The sequence below is a fragment of the Pelmatolapia mariae genome, linkage group LG20, assembly GCF_036321145.2.
Source record: "Pelmatolapia mariae isolate MD_Pm_ZW linkage group LG20, Pm_UMD_F_2, whole genome shotgun sequence".
In the NCBI taxonomy this organism is placed as follows: domain Eukaryota; kingdom Metazoa; phylum Chordata; class Actinopteri; order Cichliformes; family Cichlidae; genus Pelmatolapia; species Pelmatolapia mariae.
The window spans coordinates 41716702-41734922 of NC_086244.1; the positions used below are offsets into that span (position 1 = coordinate 41716702).

The window sequence follows — 18221 nt, forward strand, 5'->3', positions numbered from 1 at the left end:
TGGTGTTCTTTTCTTTTTGCAGCATTGGGACCTTGAAGAGGTTCCCACTCTTGAGCCACATACACTTGCTGACAATCATACATCTGCCGCTGATGTTCCCGTCAAGGGGCACTATTTAGTAGAGCGGTTGAGCTTCACTCAACACTGGATCATTGAGTGACAATAGTTAGTTGAACCCTGACTCATCCAAAGAAGTGATCTTGTTGTGTTTCTCTTAGTGAAGGAAACTAATCCTCTGTTCTTTTTGTGTCTAAAAAAGCCATGGAGAGTTTTGGAGAGAGCACCAAGGTTTTTGTAAATATTTCGGAAAGAACTGTGGAGAGTGTGTTTGGGAGGAATTGCCCCACCACTGAGAAAATCACGTTTTGTTGGAACTGTTTTGCACCTTGTTTTTTCACTGTAAATAACCTCACTGTAACTGTTCAGGAAGTCTTGCGACTAGGTTCTGTTACTGTGCCATTTGGCAAACCCGACAGACACAACACTGGTTCATCCTTTGAGTTAGGTGCCTTTTTATGTTTGAATGACACATAGGTCAGAGTTAGCATGCAAAACACATCTGAATATGTTCAATGGAATAGGAAAAATTAGTTAAAGAGAATTTTAAAAAAAAAAAAAACTTTGGAAGGTTTCCAGAAACCTGAAAAGCCTTTGCTCAATTTTTTAAAATGACTGGACAGTCTTGCTCATTAAAAGCAAAATATAAAGAAACAAGTGATGGCTCAAGACTTCTGAATAGTACAGCAAGTAAGTTAGTAGAATATAGTAGAATGCTGCATAGTCAGCAGTAAAGGTTCTAACCAGTCTGTGTGATTTTAAAAAAGCAAATATTTTACTAATTAATCTACTGAGAATGTTGCAGCATTGTGTTAGACGACACACAGGTTCTCAATAAAAAACATTATTCATGTTCTTATAGAGATGCTCTCTATCAGTGCCTCAGTTCAAATAGTCAGTTTCAACATTTAAAATGAGTAAGTGTGTCTTTGTGTGTGGGTTTAATGTAAAAAAAAAAGAGATCAAGGATGGAATGAAAAATAGACAGATGAAGGGTGTAACGCGTGGATGGAGAGATCTATGGATTAATGGATAGTTGAATACTAATGCATTACCTGGACCCTGGCCTCAGTAAGTTTTGTTCTCTGGGCCAGCTCCTCCCTAGTGTAAATATCAGGATAATGTGTTCTTTCAAAAGCCTTCTCCAGCTCCTCCAGCTGCTCCGCTGTGAAAGTAGTCCGACTCCTACGCTGTTTCCTCTTCAGTGGAAGGTCAGGCTCTGATTCCACGTCTGACGATTCATCCATCCGGCTGCCTGAATAAGCACAAGGTAAATACGAAGGTATTTAGAGCATTTAGGAAGACTTTAGTCATCATGTTTTTGTGAATATGTATTAATGCAGAATATTCACAGGACAACTGAGATGTACAAACAAATTGCCCCAATTTATAGTTGCAATGGGATGCTAACCATAACCTCATATTTAAAAGTCATTAGCATAAAGTTTGAACTTCCATGAAGATACCCTCTCTTGATTAACTAATTTGAAATGCTGTTAATTTGTAAAGTCTGCTCTCAAAACAAAGGTTCCGCTTCAGGTTCCTTTATCTGTTCCTTTTTGTTAAACCCTGTTGTTTTACATTTTGGAATCAGAAACCTTTGCCCAGAAGAAAGAAACTGAAACTCACTATGCAAAGGATGGTAAATTAAACCACTTATTAATTGTTGAATAAGATAAGTCTTTACACTATTACTTTGGTATTATTCAGTAAAATGACCTGAAATGCACTGAAACATAATTACCATTTCATGGTAATGTAGGTAGGTAATGTAGCTCAGGAGGTAGAGCAGGTCGAACGATTCCTGGCTCCCCCAGTCTGCATACCAAATATCCATGGGCAAGATACTAACCCCCACTTGCTCTCCGATGCATCCATCGGGGTATGAATGTGTATGAGTGTATATTAGTTAGAAAGCACTGACAAAGCATAGAGTGCTTGTGTGAGTGGGTGTGTATGGGTGAATGTGGCGTGTTGTATACAGCGCTTTGAGTACTCCAGGAGAGTAGAAAAGCACTATATAAGAATCAGTCCATTTACCATTCACAACAGCACAAATTCCTCTCATATTGAGAACACACATACAGTCTTTGTTTTATTGTTTATGTGTGAACATAAAACTAACAAATCAAAGGAAATTTGGAAAAACAGCCCAAAGAGACTTCAAAGCAATCACTGCAGTGATTCTGCTTTAGGAACATGAATAGGTAAAAGGCGATAAAAGGCTTGACTGCTTATCACTGCCTTTGTTACCTGCTCAAGATCAGGCTCTGGCTGCTAGGCTGAAGTCAGCATACACTCAGCTTTAACATCGTTCTGGGTTCTTGGCTAGCTTTGTGTTAGCGTGCTGTCTATGCTTGCAAAGAGACAAAGTCCTGTTAGCCACAGACACAGAGCACCAGCCATACCTCAGCGCAGCAAAGCTGCCATGCAGGAGCTGGCAGTGGGTCAGAAAGTGATCTGTAAATACAAGAATGGCCATTATTACCAGAGCAAATGTGGCACTAACCACGGCTAAGTTCTATGAAGTGGTGTTTGACGACGACTCGTTCTATGACAACCTCTTCCCTGAGGATATTAAAAACTGTGTCCACCTCGGTCCACCCACCAAAGGTTGGAAGAAAGGAACCTCCAGCAGATCCAGACTCAGGCAGGGCCACCCATAGTGACAAAAGACTCGCTATGGAAGAGAGTCCATAGCAAGTCATCTTATCAATTTAAGAATTATAATAACTAATGATTAAATGCAGATTGGTATATAAACACACAGTTATTAAAAATTGCAGCACAACTAAGGGAGGATTCAGGGTCACCTGATCCAGCTATAACCATATGCTTTATCAAAGGAAAGCTTTAAACCTAATCTTGAAAGTAGAGAGGGTATCTGTCTCCTGACTCCAAACTGGGAACTAGTTCCACAGAAGATTGGCCTGAAAGCTGAAGGCTCTGCTTCCCATTCTACTTTTGAACATTCTAGGAACCACGAGTAAGCCTGCAGTCTGAGAACAAAGACATCTACTGGGAGTCAGGAAGTCTTTAGGGCAACCTGATAATAATGAATGACAGTAGTCCACCCTAGAAGTAATAAATGCATGAACTAGTTTTTCATCATCACTCTGAGACAGGATGTTTCTAAGTGTTGAGAAGTTGCAGAAATGCAATGCAGTTCTACATACCTGTGTAATATACACATTGAAGGGCATACCTGGTCAAAAATCATTGATTCCTCACAGTATTACTGGACACCAAGGTAATGTTATCCAGATTATTTGGTTGAACACCATATTTCTAAGATATTTATTTAGGGCAGAGTAAGACAAGATGAGATGAGACAAGGCGAGATACGATACAATCTGATGCAAAATGATAAGATGGCCTTTATTAGTCCCACAGTTGGGAAATTCACATCCTCTGTTTTATCTGAATTTAGAAACAAGAAACTGGTGATCTTCATGTCTTTATGTCTTTAAGACATTCCAGTAGTTTAACTAAATGGTTATGTATGATTCGTCTGGCTTCATGGATAGATAGAGCAGGATATAATCTGCATAGCAATGAAAATGTATGCTATGCCTTGCTATACTACATGCTTACCGTAAGCATGTAGTATTTACAGTTTTTCTCACATCACTATCAACATTTGCACAGCAGTTAGTGTATTTCTCAAAACAATTGGTGCAAACTGCAAAACCTAGTGGATAATCTGCAAAAGCAGGTCACTTGCTCAAAATCGATAATCCAGTCCTCAAAAGCAAGTACTCATGTCAATGAAACTGCCAGTGTCATCAAAATGAGAAGTCGTGACACCATCTTTATGAACAAGATACTCAAGTGGCTTTGTCATGTTTTCATTATGACAGTGTACAGTATTCTCTCAGTGTTTTCCAATGCAACAAAAAGGTCAGAACTCGGTGACACTACCTGAAAATGCTAAAGACAGCACTATACACTTTTTGCACAGCCATTTACAGTAATGTATACTAAACATGAGATATTATGAGATGTTGGATTACTGTCCAATGCTATACGTACCTGTTCTCCCTACGAAATGTTTGAATGATTGAATTCACAGTGGTTCTTCCAACATTTGGTTGCACCCTCCGACCAGCCTCATCCATTGTGAGGCCGTGATTGTCAACATGGTCAACATGTTGCCCTAATTTCATTAGGAATCTGCCTATGTATTTGGTGTCTTCTCCCTCTTCCCCTGTTTTGTCCCCCCTGCATCCTCACCCCTATTCCACGATGCTGACCTTCCATTTCTGTGTCACAGAATTGTAGAAATGGTACACACTATGTCCTGCTCGGTTCATATATGCTTGCCAATTGAGGGTTCATGAGATTGATCCATGAGTGACTGTGAACAAGTGGATTGTCATTGCTTACAACTAATACTTCACACACCTCCTCGTCAGTGAAAGCTGAAATTCACCTGAGAGAAATTGTTCAATTTAGGAGACATTACCAGGAAAAATTAAAACAAAAGGTATAAAATTTGCTTGACAGAATTTGATAACTAATTCAACAATGTTGTATGTAATGACTCAAGCAATGAAATGAAGACTATTAGTTTTATTGGGAACGACTATTCAGCATCCAAAAGTAGAGTTCATTTTGACTGACATGACATAAGCAAATGATAGTGTTATAAAACGGCAGAGAATTGTATGAAAGCAACTGATACATGTCCAAGAGCATTTACAATTTGTTCAGAGGAAGGAGAAATTACTACTATGATGTGCACAAATGACTAAATTTTGTGGAGGTTGCACTAATGGTTTTGAGAATTTTCATTCTGATCTGAGAAAAGCACCAAAGCAACTGAGAAAAACTGTAAATGAAATTGGTCCTAGCATGGAACTCTGTGGACCTCCATAGCATAAAGGGAATAAATTTTCCAAACTCAGTCTGAGCTAAGATAAGATAAGATAAGATACGATAAGATAAGATAAACCTTTATGCTAAATTGTTTGGCCACAGCAGAAAGTGGACAGTATAAATTTAAGAGCAGCAAAAATTAAGAAAAACAATAGAATAGAATAAAATACTATACAAAATAAAATAAAATTCTATAAAAAATAGAATAAAGTACTATACAATAGATAGATAGATAGATAGATAGATAGATAGATAGATAGATAGATAGATAGATGTTTAATGAATATTGATGACTGTGGGTTCTTCATTATATGAAAAGGGTGCATAGGTACAAGTGCCACATTTTTTTTTTAAATCGTTCATTTTAAATATAAAGTCAATATTGAGAAAAAAGTAAAATATGTCAAGATTACAGTTGTTCACAGACATTACAGTTGTTCTTTCAAGATAAAGTGCAACAGCTGCTACACCCTCTACAAAATGCCATGTGTAGAATCGGTTTCAGTAACAACGGAATTATTTCTCTTTAAAACATAAACACAGTCTGGTGATAAGTAAGACGATGTTGAACGACATGGTGCAATCTGGTCATAAGGATAAACTACACAAACGTGGAATAGTTGGCTGGATTTGTGCAAAATGAAATGGCTGGCAATGGACAGTTGCAAAGACGGTTACACTCTTGTGCAGTAAAAAGGATGCATGTTAACACAAGATACAATAAGAAAGCTCATCAAGCTGCTTCACTAACTCAGCAACACAAGGCATTTTGTAGAGGGTACAGTAGCCACGGCAGATGTTTGACTTGAAACTTAAATCTCCATACTGCTATTACCAAATTAGTAATTCTATTATGGAAAATAGTAACAGTACTATGGAACTAGTGTGTGCAGACTCATCTGAAATGAACTGTTGGATTGTAGAGCAGTTATTATGGTCTCCAGTCCATCTTTGTGTTATGACATAAGGCACATTTCTGTGTTTTTAATAGCAATCTTCCAGAAGATTTGAAAAATATGGAGTGAATTACAGTAAGTTGGTTGATTCTGATTTTTGTTTTGCTAAAATTCACTTGGGTCCTTTCTAATAAGTTCTTAATAATTGATCTAAATTGTGGGATGCCATTCAACATTTTTAGCCATTTTCATCCATTTTAGGTCATATTTGCCAGCATTAAACCTTATACTATAAAATTCTAAATTCAGATGTGATGTATGATGAACGATAGAAATGTGTGAGAATTGTCAGAACAGTTGACCCTCGATCTGTGACTGCGACAGTGAGTTTGCACAGAAGTTAAGGCATGAACAGCACATTAGCAGAATAACAACTACGTTAGTGTGCTTAGCACTAGGGTGCAAGGATTTTCAGTCTGTCAGTGTTCAGAGTGGTTGGGCAGTAAGACTCAAGAAGATGGACCTAAGATACATCCACAAGCATGAAGTAACACAAAGGACAAGCAGTAATGAAGTCTGTGTAGACGGCTCACTCTGTTCCATGAGAGTCACATGTGCGAGGCCTTTAAAGACCAAAAATATCCTGATGACAAAGAGTTCTGTCACAACACTGACGATTTAGTCTTAAATACTTATCAACACTGACTGTGAGCTCTGGCTGTGGATATTTCCTGGTTACTGATTTTTTTGTATGAACTGAATTCAACTAACTTATCTCAACGCATTCAGAAGTTGGTCTTGCTTGTAAAATAAAAAAGAAAAGGCCTGTTAAACTGACTTGGACAACTACAGGGTCGACTATGAAGTTTAATTAAACAAGGAATTACGGGATTAGTGTGAGGTTCACAGTACAGGCCACTGGAAGAGTCTCAGGGAGAATATGTTTTTGTATTCCCCCTAACTCCCACCCCCCAACCCTCTGCCAAACACTCCCACTAGAGAATTGTCAACGGATTACATGTGGCCACAGGACATGCTGCTGCATTAATTAAATCAATTCTTTCAACATTTAGTCTCTTCTAAGGTTTGTTTTCCTAAAGACCAAGGTAAAAAAAATAATGAAAAAATTATATTTATACTTCTCCACATTTCTAATGTAAGTCTCAATATACCGTATGTGTTTTATTTGTAGCTGGTAGGTTTGTGAAGGAGTGGGGTAGGAAGGATTGCTGCAAAGCAATTTGGCACTAACTCAGCGTGACAACACTTGAGGCCACTGGGATCACTTTCCAAAAGGCACCTCAGAGTCCTCGGGGTGCTGCTGTGACAGGATAGACTCTATTTGTTTTCCCTCCACATGCTGCTGGATTTAGGGCAAGAGAAGGGCAGAGGTGGCAGCAAAGGAAGAATGTGAAAGAAAAGAAGCATCCTCGCTGAGAAAACTGGCCATAAGCTTGAATTTTTTCTTGTATACCTACTTTTTTTTATTCACCTTACTACCAAAGCAGTTACTTTAAGGCTGATGGTTTTTGTAACAGCAAAGATGATGAGCAGTATTTTAAAGTGCACTACACAATAGTAGCAATACTTGCAGACTGTTTGTGTCTGTCCAGGTTGTGAGATCATTCTGTTGCTTTGATTTCTGACATCACACCGTTTCACCGAAGAAGAACATGATGTAGAGTGTGCCAGATATGGAAACGTAATTAAAACTTTTAGAAGTACTTTTTATAGTACCACAATTTGGTAATTAGCAAATGTTTATTAGTATTTATCAGTATACCAAAACAATCTCTTTGTCTCTATCCACTTGTGGCTAAATTGTGTATTTTAAAATAAATGTGTTTCATGTATATATTTGGTAGATGGAGTGTAACTTCCTGAATATGGCACCTTTTTGCTCTAACAATTAGGTAAGTTCTGATTATACATGTCTATAAAATTTACTATAAAAAGTACAGATTCACTTTGATTTTTATCTAAAGGGCTTCCAGTAAGTCTCATAAAGTGCTATATAAATGCCAGTCTACTTTCATGTACCATTCCCACCACTACAGGCAATTTAGTCAGTAACGCAAAGTCTTTTAGTGACAAACAAGCTCCATAAACTGCATGAAAATTACAATCAAAAGGATGAGGAACTGTATCTATAATTCAACTTGAATTTGTCTCCAGAGTACAGATTCCACATAAAATACAGCACATGAGAATTAATTTATATTAATTTATATAAGGCTGTAACTCACTGAGAATTTCATTGAATTTGACATGTAAATAAAAAGACTGCATAGCACAGTGTGATCTGCAGTGTTGCAAATGGCATCTTGAACACCATTGGAGGTTTGGTATCACATGCTAGCAGCAGCTCCATGCTTGCTTTGGAAAGCAGCACAATAAGAATCCCCAGCATGGATGAGACTAAAGTTTGACAGGCCGGTGGATCAGGAGGGTCAGCTCCTCTTTTCAGCTGATAATGGAAAGCAGAGATTATGGTAATGAGACAGACGCCTAGAGCCGATAGAGGGGCTAAACCTGGACTTCATCTTTGTCCACGCCAGATCTCCCGATTGGCATGCTATGACTTATCTGTAGAATGGGAGTGTGGTGTAGCTCCCCAGACACATGCACCCTCACACATTCACACACAGCGTTACACATGTGCAGCTATAATAAACACAAGAAGAGCCAAGTTTTGTTACAGAGTGAATACAACCAGCACTGAAACACATCCAAGCTTTTATGTTTTATCTTTCATTGCACACAACAACATGCAGTGCATCTCCCTTGGGAAAGTCACAGAACTCCAATACTAGAAAGTATTTGAAGGCATAAAATAAAGTGCTGTGTGTGTGTGTGTGTGTGTGTGTGTGTGTGTGTGTGTGTGTGTGTGTGTGTGTGTGTGTGTGTGTGTGTGTGTGTGTGTGTGTGTGTGTGAGAATGGGTGAATGGGGCCATATAGCTACAGTTAAAGGATCGTTCTAAAACTTGTTGATGTTTCAGTTAGGTTATGATGAAAAAAGTCTGCTAGAGCTTCATGCAATTTTCCTAATGGGATACCCATAATAAGATAAATCCATTATATAATACGTTATGAAAAATGTACATATTTAAATATACTTTTAGGTGGGAAAACATTTTGTTTATTTTCTTCTAACAATAATAAGCCCATGCAATAAGCCCATGAACATTTTTTTTATTACAGTATGTCCTTTCTTGAGAATTTTATTTCCTATTATTGAGGGGTATGTTTAACACAAGGAAAGAAAAACACAAAGAAAAAAGATGAGGATTTGTTGTTTTGTTTTTGTTTTTGTTTTGTTTTTTTGCCTATGACTAATTTAAAGTAACCTTTAAAATATACAACTTGTCTTTTTTTAATAAAGAAATTTTGGTAAATATATTATTTTACATTTTCATAACATAAAATTGGCATATGTTTATAAAAATGTTTTTTATAAACAAATCACAAATTTTATGTTTGCGTATTATTTTTACTGTATCATTGAATATATTTGTAATAATCTTTAACTATATGAAGCAAACTATTCCAATCATTAGGCTTACTAAATGTAGAAGTGAAAGCTAACTGTCATATGTTTGCAGAGGTGTAAACAGCTGTTTGGGGTTCACAGAAAAGGACATTAATATTTTGATATGCCAGATATAATGCAAGACATTTGCTGAAAGAATGCAGTGTGAAAACAGTCAGTCTGATGGACAATAGTCATGATATTGTTCCCCATTTTGACCAAGACATGGGGACAAAGACTAACTGCTCTGGAGAGCTACATGAAACTAATTATGGGTCATTGTGAAAATCATATTAGTTCCAGTGTAATTACACCCAGGATCTGCTTTCAGTTCAGCTCAATAGTCTCTGACCAGTTAAACAGACTGTTGGCTCAACAGTTAATGAATTTTATTATTGAAAACAATGTTTTTTTTTCTCAGAATGGAATATTAATGTTGCTGTTTGGTCCTCTGCTGTTGTGTTTGCATGTGTGAGAAATAAATGGTCTGTTAGCATCTCTCTTTTGTTCACTGTCTCAATTTATTTACAGCCTGCTTAGGCTATGAGCACACCTGAGCCAGAGCAAAATGCATTTGTTTGGCTTTAGTTAACTTTAGTATTAGTATTTACTGAGAACAACAATCACCTGCAAAGAAAGAAATGCCTGAAATCATCTAGCACTTAGCAAGTCTTTACAAACCGTAGTCACAGAGTAATTATGGTAAATGGACTGATAATAATATAGTGCTTTTCTACTCTCCCATTTCACCCATTCAAACAAGCCCTTTTCTATGCTTAAGTGTTCTCTATCGAGCATACTCCAATGCAGGCATTGGAGAGCAACTTGGGGTTGCTAGGTTATTTTGCCCAAGGATATTTGGCATGCAGACTGCAACAGCCAGGGACCTTCCCATTAATAGATTACCTGCTCTACCTCCGGAGCTACAGCCACGCCAAAATGACATGATCCATACAGCACTTTGCTAAGACACAGCCACACTGATTCTCACATTGGGGGCAACTTAGGGTTTAGTATCTTGCTGAAGGACACTTTGACAGACCTTCTGATATGTAAATCACACACGCACACAAAAGAAAATACAATACCGACAATACAGAACGATCCACATAATTATGGAGTCTGCCATAATATTACTAAGATATATTTTAAAGCAGGAAAACCTAACTCTGTCAATACCACAGTGAGACTATACCGTTAGCAAGTCTTAATTTAATGGCACTTTTAAGTTTTAGTCATGTGATCTAATGGATACTGTAGCAGCTTAGCATAGAAAGGATTTCCTTCATCTGTATAGTTTCTACCATCCATATACCAGCTCTAATGGACTAATTAAAAAAAGAGGGTGCAAAGTTCTACTTGCTGACTTGTTCTTATCCTACGCAGCTAAACAGATTTAGGAGGTGTATGAACAAATGGGAATAAAGTGAAATGGAGAGGTGCTGGCTGTGGCTGTGGTTAGCCATCCTGTCTTAGCACAAAGTAGACTTCTCTTAAATAACAGTTGCCCAGGAGCCTCCCGAGGCCTTTTGAGGGTGAGAGGTATAGAAGGAGCACCTCATCGGGGGGCATTGGACATAAAGGCAATAAAAGACCCTGTCACACTCTGCAAGATTTCAGTAAACACTTCCAAAATGATTTACTAAAGCTGTGCAGCGAGCAAAGTGCAGCCTGCATAATCGAGGATGAAGGAGGTCAAATGGTGCAGCGCTATTTGTGCCATAATATGATAATGTTCATATTTTTAACTAATATTGTTTATGTGAAAGACTGAAATATAAGAATCTAAATGTTTCAGCATAGTTCATTTTGCAAGGTTAGACAATGCTCAGTCATTAGTATGTTAAATAAATGTTAAATAAATGTTTACCAGCCAAAATACCAGCCAAAATAAACCAGCAATTAAAGAACAATCCTCATTAAATGTTGCAAACTCTACTAAGAATATTCCTACAAGGAAGTCTTAGCTGCTTCCGTCCTGAATGTGTAAATACGGTTTTTGAAGTTTACTGTAAAATCAGCTAGAGGTTCATTTCATTTTTGCTGGGATGGCTCTTTTCATTTATGTATGCCTTTACCAACAATACAAGTCCTTGAATTGCTGGTCTAAACACTAAGCTAATTGAGGCCAAAGCCAAAGTTTGAAAAATTATTCAAAGAACACAACAGAAAGTACAATATAATCTGCCAATTGGCATCAGGAGCAGCTTTGTCAACAATGGCCTCAAATACAAACCCAAATGGGCAAAATCGAGCTGAAGCAGAGAAGCGCTGCGATGCTGTTGCGCCTCTGCACACACTCCCATTCACACAGTTTAGTATTGTTCCTGCCTTTGTTCCAATACAGCTCCCTCACAATAGTATTTAGTCACAACAAATGCAGCAAAAGTGTATAGTAAGCAGCATGAGTGGAGTGTGTGCAGCACAGGCCGTGTTAAAGCAGTGAGTAAAATATTTGCCAAAGGATTTAAAAACTCTGCACACTTTCTTTGAAAAATGAATGAAAAAAATCCCAACTTTTGTCGTTTAACTATGGAAAAATATTTGACTGCATCCACAAAATATAGTCTCCCCGAAAGCTATGGGAGCTGTTACAGAAGCCTCACGGTTTGCACAAACGCTACACAGAACTGGCACTGAACTCAATCCAGCCCACACAAAGACGCTGGCTTTATCAGAGCATTATGTCTTAGCAAACTGCTATTAATGCAAAGTCTTTATCTTCTTTCCTCCCCAGGCACTGGCATGCATGTCTTTATTTAGTAGATAAAAAAATAGCCATAAACAAAAATTGCAGACTGTCAATATACATACTGATACAGATTAGAGCTGGGAGCAAATATAATAATAAGAGGAACTCTTAAGATATTCTCGACACAGTAAAGCCTTCTGGACAGCTGCAGGCTTAAAGAAAGCAGAAAGTTTTAAAGAGTAACGGTATAATCTTATTTTGGAAGAAAGTAGATTAACAATCAGAGTGGTGCAAAGAAAATGAAGTGATTTGTGCTTGCTGACCATCTTTACAGATTTCGGTTAAAAAGCTCTGATGTGCTTGTAGGAGATGGAGGAACAGGTGAGGTTTTCCTTTGTACCATCTTTGCTTGTGCCACCATTGTGCAAATGTGGGTCACATGTCAAATGCACTCTGAATTATACAGTCATAAATCAGTTCGATGTCAAATGTTTATAGCTCACAGTAAAAAATGGTCTTCATAGTTTGACACCAGAACTGCTTGGATTACTAATAGAAACTGTTCCAGTTTTTCTTTTATCCAGAAGCAGCAATAATACTAAGCTTCTTTCACTTAATAAAATAACAAAATAATGATTTGAACTTCACCTCCAGATGGGTGCAAATGCACCCATCTCAAAAGCTAAACCTGTCAGGCTTCCCTACCTGTTTTAAGGCTTTAACCATTAGGCTTACTGTTAAGGCCTATGATACAGAACAATCAAACTGTAGTTTCTTAAAAAAAATTCTACAAACAGGAGGAAATTTGTCAAACCAAACTACAGCATGAGTATTATGGTAAAAAAAAAAAAAAAAAAAAAAAAAAAAAAAAAAAAAAAAGAACAAATGCAACAGTGGGATTCACCTCAACACCTGGCTGGACAGCGTCAGAATTTAGAGTGATTCATCTACTAATTGAAACGTTGGTGATTTGATCCCCAACTGCTCCAGACAAAGTGTCCTTGCATTCATTAGAGTGTGCGTGTGCATGTGTGTGTGTCGAAAAAGCACTACATATTCCATTTACCATTTACACACATGCTATACTACCAATTCAAGGACTCAATCTTATTTACCGGACCCCTTAAATATCTTACTAAAGCTTATTGAGCACTGTATGGGCGCTATTTTGACCTTTAGTTAGGAGTGGTCCGATTGAATTGTGGACCAATGTGCTGAAAATGTCTGATTTTCAGTATTGCAGAATATATGACTAGGCAAGGCAAGGCAATTTTATTTGTATAGCACACTTTTAGCACAAGGCAATTCAAGGTTTGCTTTACATGATTAAAATAAAACACATAAAATAGAACATAAATCACTTTAAAGGTAAAAATACAAGAAAACATTTACAAGAAAGCATTTATGATAAAACAATAATCAAGACAATAATTTATATGAAATATTAAAAACAAACAAGTAGAGAGCCATAATAGGATCAGTTACTCATAAGCAAGTCTAAATAAGTAAGTTTTAATTTTAGACTTAAAAGAGTTCAGTGTCTCTGCAGCTTTGCATTCTCCCGATAGTGTGTTCCAGATGTGAGGAGCATAGAAACTAAAAGCTGCTTCTCCATGTTTAGTTCTGGTTCTAGGGACAGTCAGTAAACATTCACTGACAGTCAGTAGACAGTCAGTGAATGTTTACTTCCGGCGCCCCCCGTGTGCGGCAGCCTGTTACAGCAGCTCTGCTCATTCTGAGTTTCTTTCTTTCTTATCTTTTTCTTCTCCTAATTTTTTATAACTAACGTATTAGTAATTAGACTCTGCAACCATGCTCTACCGTTTTGTGCTAGTTCTGGTCGTTTTTCTTAGTTTTTTTTCTACTTTTTTCACCCGTGTCTGGGGACCCAGAGCAGGGATCCTTTGTTTACAGTAAGGATCAGCTGTTAGCGCTGCGTCCGGCAGCGGTACTGCCGACATTCCCAGCGAGCTGAGGAGGAAAAGACGGGGGTGTCGTGCTGGGAAGGAGCGCCGTCGCCCGAGAAGGAGACGTTATCGACCATCTCTTCCTTCTGTAATTATTGGAAATGTAAGATCTTTGCCCAATAAAATGGATGAGCTCACGTCGCTAACCTGGTCACAGAGGGAGTACCGGCAATGTAGCATCATGATGCTAACGGAGTCGTGGCTAACACCGCTAACTCCGGACACGAGCGTGACACTACCGGGATTCCAGATGCTGCGGGCGGACAGGACGAGAGACAGTGGTAAGAGGAAAGGAGGGGGACTGACAGTGTTTGTGAATGACAGATGGTGTAACCCTGGGCACATCACTGTGAAAGAACAACTCTGCAGCAGAGACATTGAGCTGTTAGCCATTAGCATGCGTCCGTACTACCTGCCCCGGGAATTCTCACATGTTATCGCGATAACAGCGTATGTCCCCCCCCCCCCTCGGCCAATGCGGATGCAGCCTGTGACACTCTCCACTCAGTGGTCAGCAGACTGCAAACGCAATCTCCGAGAGCCCTTCTCATAATATCAGGGGACTTCAATCATGCCTCACTGGACTCCACACTGCCCACCTTCACCCAGTATGTGACCTGCCCAACCAGAGACAATAAAACACTGGACTTACTGTATGCCAATGCTGAAGAGGCATACAGTTCATCACCTCTCCCTCCCCTGGGCAGATCTGATCATAACCTGGTGCACCTTGTCCCTGTGTATGAGCCCTTAGTGCGCAGGGAGCCACCAGCCACCCGCACAGTGCAGAGATGGTCGGAGGAGAGTGAGGAGGCTCTTAAGGATTGTTTTGAGTCCACTGTGTGGGAGGTGATCTGTGACGACCACGGAGAGGACATCGACAGCCTTACTACATGCATTACTGACTATATTAATTTCTGTGTGGATAACACCGTACCTACCAGGACTGTACGGTGTTTCTCCAACAACAAACCTTGGATTACCCCAGAAATTAAAGCTGTCCTCAAGCAGAAGAGGAGGGCCTTCAAATCCAAAGACAAAGAGGAGTTGAAAAGGGTGCAGAGAGAGTTGAGGGGACTGATAAGGAATGGGAAGGATAGCTACAGGCAAAAGATGGAGAACCAGCTTCAGCAAAATAACGTTGGTGAAGTCTGGAGAGGCCTCAGAACCATCTCGGGCCACAAAGGTCAGAACTCTCTGCCTGGGAGGGATGTGAGGTGGGCAAATGAACTGAATCATTTCTTCAACAGATTTGATTCAGCCATGAGGCAGTCTCCAACATCGGCTGCAGACTCACCCACCCCCACTGCTGCTGTTCCACCTCTGACACCTCAGACACTTCACACCTCCTCTATTCACCCTGCTCACTTCTCCCCACCCCCAACAACAGCATCCAATACACACTCAACACAAGGCTCCAGCCTGTCTCTCTCAACCACCCAGGTTAGGAGGGAACTGAGGAGGATTAAAGCCAAGAAGGCAGCGGGTCCAGATGGCATCAGCTCGAGGGTCGTCAGGCCCTGCGCGGACCAACTGTGTGGTGTGATGGAGCACCTCTTCAACCTGAGCCTGAGGCTGGGAAGAGTCCCACAGCTTTGGATCAGCTCCTGTGTTGTCCCAGTGCCAAAGACTTCACGCCCCAAGGACCTCAACAGCTACAGGCCGGTGGCTCTGACATCCCACCTGATGAAGACGGGGGCCCCACAGGGAACGGTTCTGGCTCCGTTCCTCTTCACCATCTTCACTGCAGACTTCTCCCACAACTCCACCCAGTGCTTCCTGCAGAAGTTCTCTGATGACTCTGCAATAGTCAGCCTCATCACTGATGGGGACGACAAGGAGTACAGAGGACTGACTCAGGACTTTGTGGACTGGTGCCAGCTGAACTACCTCCAGATCAATGCCAGTAAAACCAAGGAGCTGGTGGTAGACTTCCGCAGGCACAAACATCCTCCACTGCAACCACTGAACATCCAAGGTATGGACATTGAGGCTGTGGACAGCTACAGGTACCTTGGTGTTCATCTGAACAGCAAACTGGACTGGACTCATAACTCAGACGCCCTCAACAGGAAAGGGCAGAGCAGACTGTACCTGCTGCGGAGACTCAGGTCGTTTGGAGTGAAGGGCCCACTCCTGAAGACCTTCTATGACTCTGTGGTGGCCTCAGCCATCTTTTATGGTGTGGTCTGCTGGGGTGGCAGCATCTCTGCTGGGGACAGGAAGAGACTGAACAGGCTGATCCGAAGGGCCAGCTCTGTTCTAGGATGCCCTCTGGACCCAGTGGAGGTGGTGAGTGACAGGAGAATGGTGGCTAAGCTGTCATCCCTGTTGGACAACATCTCCCACCCCATGCATGAGACTGTGACAGCACTGAGCAGCTCCTTCAGTGGGAGACTGCGGCACCCACGGTGTGGGACGGAGAGATTTCGCAGGTCTTTCCTCCCCACTGCTGTCAGACTCCACAACAAAGACTTCAACTGATCATACACACACATCCACAAATGTGCAATAACACAAATGTGCAATAATCTTTTCTGGCATCGTTGTATTTTTACTCAGTTGTATATAGCATTTGTATTCTATTTTTATCTTATTGTATATTTTATTCTATTTTATTCTACTGTATATAGTATGTTATTTTATTCTATTCTGTACAGTTGTGTATTGTATTTATTCTTATTTTATTTTATTCTAATTTTTGCTTCATAACTTTTGCACTGTCCACTTCCTGCTGTGACAAAACAAATTTCCCACGTGTGGGACTAATAAAGGTTATCTTATCTTATCTTATCTTATCTTATCTTATCTTAAACTAGAGCTGGAGGACCTAACTGATCTGGATGGTTTGTACCATGATAGCAGATCTCTAATGTACTCTGGTGCTAACCCATTCAAGGATTTATAAACTAATAAAAGCACTTTAAAGTCTATTCTCTGAGCTACAGGGAGCCAGTGTAATGACTTTAGAACTGGAGTAATGTGCTCTATTTTCTTGGTTCTAGTGAGAACATGAGCAGCAACGTTCTGGATCAGCTGCAGTTGTCTAATTGATTTTTTAGGTAAACCTGTGAAGATACTGTTACAGTAATCAAGGCGGCAAGAGATAAATGCATGGATGAGTTTTTCTAGGTCTCCTTGTGTCATCAGTCCTTTAACCCTAGAAATGTTCCTCAGGTGATAGAAGGCTGACTTTGTTATTACTTTTATGTGGCCCTGGAGGTTCAGGTCTGAGTCCATTATTACACCTACATTTCTGGCCTGGTCAGTAGTTTCTAGTTGGACCAGTTTAAGCTGATTACTGATATTTAGTTGATCTTTTTTGGCTCCAAAGATAAGTACTTCAGTTTTGTTATTGTTCAGTTGAAGGAAATTATGAGACATCCAGTTGTTAATTTGCTCAGTGCATTAAGAGTTTGGATAGGTTCAACATCACCTGGTGACATTGAGATATAAAGTTGAGTATCATCTGCATAATTGTGGTAGTTAATATTATTGGTGGTTATAATCTAGCTTAACGGGAGCATGCAAATGCTAAATAAGAGGGGCCCTAGGATGGAGCCCTGGGGGACCCCGCATGTGATTTCTATATTTTGTGATGAAAATTGGCTAATTGACACATAGAAGTTCCTGTTCTTAAGGCAGGTCTTGAACCAGTCGAGTGCTGTACCAGAGAGTCCGGCCCAGCTCTCTAGACATTCCAGTAATATATCATGATCAACGGTGTCAAACACCGCACTAAGGTCCAGTAGTACCAATACTGTTGATTTACTACGGTCAGTATTTATACGGATGTCGTTAAACACTTTGACAAGGGCTGTCTCGGTGCTGTGGTGCCTACGAAAACCAGACTGATAAATATCAAAGCGGTTGTTCATTATGAGAAAGCTGTTTAACTGCTGGAAAACAGCTTTTTCAATAATTTTACCAATAAATGGAAGATTAGAGATTGGTCTGTAGTTTTGCATTAATGTGCTGTCTAGGTTCTTCTTCTTTAATATTGGTTTGATAACTGCTGTTTTTAAGGCTTTGGGAAAGACACCTGATAGGAGGGATGTGTTAACTATTTGGATCAGATCCTCCCTGATGGCTGGGAGGACCTTTTTAAGAAAACCTGTTGGTAATATATCCAAGCAGCAGGTGGCAGAGCTTAGTTTCTCAATAATTTTATCAAGGCTTGATTGATTTATTGTTTGAAAGT

At 39.7% G+C, this 18221-nt stretch overlaps 1 protein-coding gene across 3 annotated transcripts in view; it reads right to left on the minus strand.

Annotated features, from left to right (window-relative positions):
• Positions 1-18221, minus strand: part of LOC134618777 (paired box protein Pax-7-like) — an 86095-nt gene that overhangs the window by 54650 nt on the left and 13224 nt on the right. For all 3 annotated transcript variants that reach the window (XM_063464338.1, XM_063464336.1, XM_063464337.1), the window contains exon 5: positions 1113-1312. In XM_063464338.1, coding sequence (XP_063320408.1) covers positions 1113-1312 — 200 coding nt within the window. The remainder of the gene's footprint in view (positions 1-1112; positions 1313-18221) is intronic.